The 8046-nt window shown below is 42.0% G+C and overlaps 1 protein-coding gene across 1 annotated transcript; it reads left to right on the top strand.

Moving 5' to 3' along the window:
- Window positions 1–4648: 4648 nt before the first annotated feature.
- On the top strand, window positions 4649–6620 carry Hesx1 (HESX homeobox 1). The gene is made up of 4 exons (XM_028882394.2): window positions 4649–5206; window positions 5637–5836; window positions 6111–6212; window positions 6294–6620. The coding sequence occupies exons 1-4, from the start codon at window positions 5050–5052 to the stop codon at window positions 6390–6392; spliced, it is 558 nt and encodes a 185-aa protein (XP_028738227.1). The 5' UTR covers window positions 4649–5049; the 3' UTR covers window positions 6393–6620.
- Window positions 6621–8046: the final 1426 nt, after the last annotated feature.

Raw genomic sequence — 8046 nt, 5'->3', positions numbered from 1 at the left:
TCCTGTTGCGGCTGATGGAGTATAAAATGGATGCTGGGGAGAAGTAGTGATACAAATCTCCTTATTTCCGCTGGTTATCCCTCATGGTGACTGGCCTCAGGTGCTTGATGATCCTTAATTATGAGCTTATGGTTTGGACTGGTTTTTTTTTTGGGGGGGGGTTCGAGACAAGGTTTCTCTGTGTAGTTTTGGTGCCTGTTCTGGATCTCACTTTGTAGACCAGGCTAGCCTCGCACTCACAGAGATCCACCTCCTCTGCCTCCCAAGTGAGGTTTCGACTGTTTTTGACAGGGCTCAAGAGGTTGTCTTCAGTTCAGCTTGCTCACCGCTGCTGGCCTGAGATTCTGAGTTTCAGTGATTCTCAAGACCTTTGCCCCTGGAGGGGACCACACTGCTCCCGGTTCTGACTTCAGTGCTGTGTTGTTGGGTTTGGGGTTTACTTTGACTTCATGAACAAACTAATGTTTACTGACTTTGTAAGATCCCATCAATACATCTAAGGTAGGCTTTACTTAGAATCTAGTTGTTTCATAGAAAAAGGATCCTTCAAGGAATGTGGCCCAGATGCTACTAAACCAGTTACATTCCATTCACTTCACTTGTCTTCAGGTCTGGCTTTCAAGCTTGCCGAACTCACCAGTTAACTTTCTTATCAGGGAACTTAATGGACGAATCTCTGTCTTCACATTGACACAGCTGGCCATTTATTATTCTTAAACCTTAAGTGAGCCAAACAGAACCTTGAAGACTGGGGATTGAAGAAAACAGACAAAAATCCTCAGTGAGGAAATGGGCAGCAAACAGTAAACATAAACCATCTGTTTTGACTGTAAGTGCTGTGGATGAAAACTGGACAGGGCGTGAAGACGGCTCTGGGAGAAAGATTGCAGTTCAAAGAGGGGGCGGGGTGGGACGGAGCATGGGGTGGAAAGCTAGGCCTCACCGGAAAGGTGACATTGGAGCAATGCCTGAAAGAGGAAGAGACTACACAGGGAACAAACATTCCAGATAGTGACCATAATCATGTCAAGGTCTAAAGGCAAGGCTGAACATGGAGGATCCATGAAGAGGAGGGGCACCTGGTGTGGCTGGGATGGAGTGATGGGAGAATACACTAGGAGATGATGTGTGTAATCATATATGTCAGTACCTGTGGAAGGTCAGTGCGTAAGGAAGGGCGGAGTCAAGGGAGACTCTGGCCTGCCATCCAAGGAGCAATATGTAATGGGACACAGGTAAAGCCACCGAAAATGTGGTGATACATAGATTAAAAGAAATGAGTTGAGTTAAGTTATAAGAGATAGCTAGCAAGAAGCTTGAGCCATAGGCCATGCCATGTGTAATTAATATTAAGCCTCTGAGTAATTCTATTCCTATCTGAGCCTCATCAAAGATGATGTTACTGAATCAAAGCAACTCTACATAAATGACAAATGTCTGAAGAGCCTTAAAACAAAAATAAAGATACCCGGGTGGCTGGGTGGTGGTGGTGCACACTTTTAATGCCAGCACTAGGGTGGCAGAGGCACTATATTTTTTAAAAGATCTCTTAGGCCAGGCGGTGGTGGTGCACACCTTCGATCCCAGTGCTCAGGGGGCAGAAGTAGATGGTTCTCTGAGTTCAAGGCCAGCCTGCTCTGAAATGTGAGTTCTAAGACGGCCAGGGCTACACAGAGAAACCCTGTCTAATAAAACAAATAAGAGCTTTTAGAATAAGGAAAGAAAAAGAAGATAGAATCAGAGACAGAAGGCAGGTAGAGGGATTGGACCACTCAGTACAGATCAATGGTGAATGTAAAAGGAAGTATGGGCAGAAAGTGGAACAGTTCTGGGAGATTTTAAAAAGGCCTAACTTTTGGATTATGGACATAGAAGAAGGAGAAGAACACAATTGCAAAGGCATAGAGAATATTTCCAATAAAACAATAGAAGAAATTTGCCAAATCCTGTAGATACAAGAGACCTGTAGAACTCTGAATAGACCAGGACCAGAAAAGCAACCCCCCATGACAAATATGCTTAAAACATTAAAAACACAGAATAGCTGGATGGTGGTGGCAAATGCCTTTAATCCCAGCACTCTCGAGGCCAGCCTGGTCTACAAAGAGAGTTCCAAGACAGTCAGGACTACACAGAGAAACCATGTCTCAGAAAACCTTAAAAACAAAACAGACAAACAAAAAAACCTAAGTAGAGAGTATTAAAAGCTGCAACGGAGCAAGGTGAAGTCACTTATAATACGGAGCCACCAGAGCAAGACTCAGTGACAATCTGACAGAAACTTTTAAGTGCAGAAGGGCCTGACGAGATGTATTCTAAGTTCTGAAAGACAACAACCCTTCAAAACTGAATACTAAAATTGAAGAAGAAATGAAAACATTGCACGAAAAAAAAAAACACATTTTTTGAAAAATGATTTTATGACCACTAAGCCATGTTTACAGAGGACACTAGAAGGGAGACGCTGGTCTGACAACAAAGATAAACACGTTAAAGATGTCACAGGGAATACATAAATAATTCCAGAACATTAATTAAAGGAGGTCTAAGAAAACACAACAAAATGGCAGGAATTAATACACATTGTTTGATAACAACACTTAACATTAATGGTCTCAATTCTCCAATAAAGAGATGTAGACTAGCAGGCTGGATTATGAAACAGGACCCATGTGGTGGAGAGGGCAAGGGAAAGATGCCCTCCCCACCCCGCCCTTGTCCCTACTACCTGTGGTGGGCAAGGGAACATACCCATCCTTACCAACTGCAGCACTCCGGAACGTGGGCCCTGCAGCACCGTAGAGCCATATGGTGGTATGGGTGGGGGAGAGACTCCTCGCACCACCACACTCCCCCATCTCCCACCCCCACGCCCACCCCCGCCTGTGGCAGGTGGGAGAGCTGGCCCTGAGGTCACAAGAGTGGGAGAGCTGTCCCTGTCCCTGCTCCTCACCAGCTGAAGCACTAGGAGAGGGGCCCCTGCACGTGCCTGGGCAACACAGTAGATCTGGCCCTAATGAGGTAGGTGTAGTGGAGCCGACCCTGAGGTTGTGAAAACAGGAGAACTGGCCCCGCCCCTTACACCTATAGCAAGGGTTGTACAAGCCAGCACAATGCTGGAGAGCTCCCCGTGGTGGTGAGGCTAGGGGAGAGCTAGCAGGCTGACCAAACCGTCAACTACCCCTGCCCAGAACCAGAGTTGACCCACCCCAATATTCACCCCATCTATGATCTGCTGGAGCACGTGAAGGGGCCGGTCCTGCAGATTCAAAGCTGCAGGATCTCCATGACACACAGCAATAACAACAGAACACCCAAGAGGATTGCCATGGAGGACCCAGCATCCAGAGTGGAGCAGAAACCAGAGGTCTTGAACCAGACAATGACTCTTTGCAATGAACACTTGCAAGTAAAGATATATAGATTAAAAAGAAAAAGAAAAGAAAATACTACACCTTTAATCCCAGCACTTCAGAAGCAGAGACAGGCAAATCTCTGTTTAAAAATAAGAAAAAGAAAAAGAAAAAAATAATAATTCTTTTAATGTGCATTGATGTTTTGCATGCATGTATGCGTGTGTGAGGGTGTCAGATCCTCCAGGAACTGGAGTTACAGACATTTGTTAGCTGTTATGTGGGTGCTGGGAATTGAACCTGGGTCCTCTGGAAGAGCAGCCAGTACTCTCAACCACCTCCAGCCTGGGATCTCTGTAAATCTGAGGCCAGCCTAGTCTACAAAGTGAGTTCCAGGACAGCCAGGGCTGTTACACAGAGAAACCCTGTCTTGAAAAACAAAAAAAGAAAATATTAGACCAGTTGGCATTTTACTGAGCTTTTCTGGACTCAACTGATTTGACTATATCCTGTAAGAAGAGTTAGAGTCTGATCCACATGTCCATTCTAGAGCTTAGACTGAAGGGCAGTAGCTACCCCGGGGATGATGTCAAGTGTTATCAGGAAAGCAAACCAATCATACTAACAGGTTTTGAGCTTTTGTTCACATTCTTTCCACTGGTCAAAGCAAGTTGCACACACAAGCCCTAAATCAAGAGGTGGGACATGCACTGTGTCCCCCCACCTTTAATCCCAGTGTTCAGCAGGCAGAGGAAGGCAGATTCAAGGCCAGCCTGGCCTGTAGAGTTGGTTCCATGGCTATATAAGACCCTGTCTCAAAAAAAAAAGAAAAGAAAAAAGAAAAGAGAAAGAAAGAAAAGAAAAAGGGTAGAGTTAACTATAATCTTTGAAATAACTGTGTTAAGGAAAGAAATTATTCTCTGTAGCATATGAACTTCATGTAAGCTTGTATCTTTCTCATTTAAAAGAAAGAATGAAAGAAAGGAATTAGCCCATTAATTATTTAAAATACGTGGTGCAACTGTTCCTATGAATTAATCCAAGGCACTTGGAAGACAATTACACTCTGTGTTAATAACATTGCCAGGCTTTTCCAGTATGCTGCCCTCCGAAGAGTACTGTGACTTTGTTGACAACGTTCACTATTACATATGCATATGGAAAACAGGCATTTTCATCAGAATTACCGTAATAGCATTAAGAGATTATTACTTTTTCCAGTTTCATTGGAAGAACATTCGCTAAATCAGATTATTGTTTACTTGACTGCTCTTCTCTCTGTCCTGTACATTTAGGTAACTAGAACCCTGGAAAATATAAACTTCAGGATAAAAACATGATTTTATACATTAGTGATCTCAAATAAAAGAGGAGTGCTACCTTCGTGCATCACTTCTTTCAACAAAGTTAAGTCTGCATTCTGCTTAGGAGAGATAACACTTTTTGTCCCTGTAGGTGGCCCCCTGGTGTAGCCATTAGTTGCTAATTACTTGCAAACAAATAAACAATTAACTCCTTAAGCTGCTGGCTGGGCAAGTGTTCATTGACTTGCTAAAACTTTCTAAAACAGGATTTTAATTAGTGACGTGCAAAACCCAGCCCCCTAGTCAACAAAGCTATAAGGTGAACTGCTGGCAGGTCCCAGCTCTGCACACGTGAGGCAGGAGCCCTCCAGCTCTGGGCGACACAGAAGAGGATGTCTCCCAGCCTTCAGGAAGGTGCTCAGCTCCAGAAAAGCAAACCCTCATCCTGCTCCTTCTCAATTGAGAGCATTTTAGGACTGGACCAGAAAAAAGATTGTGGACCGTCAACAAGACCCCACAGACCGTGGGCAGACACCTGCAGCGACTCAGGTATGCCACAACTTTATTTTTAAATTCGTCTGCCTTTTTAGTTTGCCCTCTATTTCACACAGTATGGAGTTAGAAACTACGATTCCATTCTGTTCCATAAATGCAAAAGGCCCCTAACAGGATCATAAGAGAGTAGAATGCCTGCTGGGAATAGACGTTATTCAGTCATAGAAAGAACTACCATTTGCTTCAGAAGACCCTCTGTATATGTTTGACACATCAGGCATTCTAAATCTCTTTTCAGTGAGAAGTGAATGGTAGAGTCTAAAATGTTCTCTCACTAAGGCAGAATTTCTTTTCTCTTCTATCCTTCCTTCCTTCCTTTCTGAAAAATTCTCCAGGAAATTTCAAAATAAGTTACTGAAATGACTTTTTCCTGAATTTGTGGAACACAGGCAATCTAAGATGGAGTTTATTCTTCTGATTTCAGAGAAATACAGCAACTCATGCCTACATGCCCCAGATCTTCCCAGTGAGATCTCATTTCCTTGTCCCGTGGATCACCCAATGCCAGAAGAAGGGGCTTCGAAATATGAAAATTATTTTTCAGCCTCAGAAACACTCTCTTTGAAAAGAGAGTTGAGCTGGTACAGAGGACGAAGGCCAAGAACTGCTTTTACCCAAAATCAGGTGGGAAGATTTTTCACCCAATAGCAATAACACAAAGGTTGTAACTGATGCCCTGGTGAACAAAAGCTGTTCACTTTGGGATCAGTGTAGAAGTATCATTAATGAAACAATGCACTCATATTTTAACAGTCTCTGGGTAATCGATTTTTTTTAATGCATTTAGGTTAACTTCCAAGTTTAAGTGCATTTTTTTTTTTTTTACTGCACAAACGGAAGCCCAATTTTGGTGACATATGGAGTGTTATCACATTAAAGAATTCTTTCCTTATTCTAGGTTGAAGCATTGGAAAATGTCTTCAGAGTGAACTGCTATCCTGGCATTGACATCAGAGAAGACTTAGCTCAAAAGCTGAATCTAGAGGAAGACAGAATCCAGGTAATTTTCAAGCACAGTTGTTACTTGTGATGATAATATAGTAATGTGTCTGAGAACTATTTTATTTTCCCTTGATTTTAGATTTGGTTCCAAAATCGTCGGGCAAAGCTGAAAAGGGCCCGTAGAGAATCACAGTTTCTAATGGCGAAAAAACCCTTCAACACAGATCTTCTGAAATAGTTTTTAAAAGTACACATGTGAGATTCTCTTCCAGCTGCGGAACACAAGGAATCAATGGAAATCCCAAGTATTTAAAATGTTACTGTCTCTTTCCTGTACCTAATGAATATTGTCATGCTTTCTGAAAATATTACAAATAATTATGATTCTAGCATAGTACATATTATATCTGGAGATTTTTAGTTATAATAAATAAAACCTTTCCTATATATTTTAATAAAAATTTTTAAGAAATGATAGCTATTTAGTATACTTTATTCTTTGAGAATTTCATAGATATATAGTATATTTTAATCATATTCATCCCTTCTCCTCCTCATAACACTTCTCAGATGCATCCCATTTTTCCCCCTCCCTCCCAACTTCAACAATAACTATTTTCAAGTGAGTAAAGTTAATGTAATAAATTAGTATGTGTACTAAAATCACTATGTTCATGCATAACTAAGTGATTCCCACAGGCTGGATGCAACTTACAAAATATTTCAAAGATGTAATAACTAAAAAAAGAAGGGCCCAATTCATTTCAATTAGTTTCTTTCAGGTATATTTTGAAACACAATTTTACATACCTATGTTATAGTGTGAATCTGCTGTTGATTTCTGGCCATGTGTTCAAACAAATCCTTACAGCACACCAATTTCAAGTTATTTTTTTAAGTCATCATGGCAGAGTACAAATGTAAGACCATCAGTTCTCATATTCCCATTATCGCATTGTACTGGCAAGAAGAGTTAAAAGGTAAACTGGTGAGATAGTTCAAAAGGTAAAGATGCTTGCTGCCAGGCCTGGAGACTGAGGCTCCATCAATCCCCCAGACCCCACCTGGTAGAAAGAGAAAATCAACACTGGAAAGCAGTTCACTGATCTCCACATGAGCATCGTGAACCTGCACACACACACACACACACACACACACACACACACACCACACCATACACACACTACACACCCACCCACACACACACACCCACACACCACACACACACTACACAAACACACACATATCACACCACACACACACCACACACACACACACCACACACACATACCCCATACACACACATACACACACCACACACACATACCCCATACACACACATACACACACCACACACACTCTTTCGCATAGGCACACCTGCGTACACCACAAATAAACAAGTGTAACTTCAACATTTTAAAAATGAGTAAATGTGCAAATAAATGCAAATTTTCGAGTAACTTTCAGGTACATTTGCTCTGCTCTCCTTTTGTTGTAAGAGATAGTGATCATCTGGTTGTTTCAGTTTCCAATTTAATGACTCCAATCAGCTGCATGCTTCAGTACTATGCTATGTTGACTGGCTTTTTGTATATGCTCTGGCATCGCACTGGAAATAATTGGGGCACTTTCTATGGGCAAATCAGGCCTGGCACCTGAAGACAGATCAAGGAGATCTGTGGCAATAAGGGAGTTCTTTCCTCTGTTTAAAAACAAACAAACAAACACCTAGGTGTTTGTTTCCCAGTTAATGAAAAAACCTAGGTGGGTAAGTTTTTGTTTAGCTTTGAAATGTTAGTTTGAACGTTCTGATTCCGTCCAACGGCAGCCAGATTCCAGTTTTCTCCACCTGAGTTGAATTTTTTCTCTTTCCTCTCTCTCCTAACCCTCTG

This window comes from Peromyscus leucopus, chromosome 9 (genome assembly GCF_004664715.2).
Source record: "Peromyscus leucopus breed LL Stock chromosome 9, UCI_PerLeu_2.1, whole genome shotgun sequence".
In the NCBI taxonomy this organism is placed as follows: Eukaryota; Metazoa; Chordata; class Mammalia; order Rodentia; family Cricetidae; genus Peromyscus; species Peromyscus leucopus.
This window is presented reverse-complemented; position numbering and strand designations above follow the sequence as displayed.

Excerpts from the sequence above, each read along its gene's own strand:
- Hesx1 (XM_028882394.2), top strand. The coding sequence starts at position 5,050 with ATGTCTCCCAGCCTTCAGGAAGGTGCTCAGCTCCAGAAAAGCAAACCC. Across the intron at positions 5,837-6,110 it reads CTGCTTTTACCCAAAATCAG|GTTGAAGCATTGGAAAATGT; the intron begins GTGGGAAGATTT and ends TCCTTATTCTAG. Across the intron at positions 6,213-6,293 it reads TAGAGGAAGACAGAATCCAG|ATTTGGTTCCAAAATCGTCG; the intron begins GTAATTTTCAAG and ends CCTTGATTTTAG.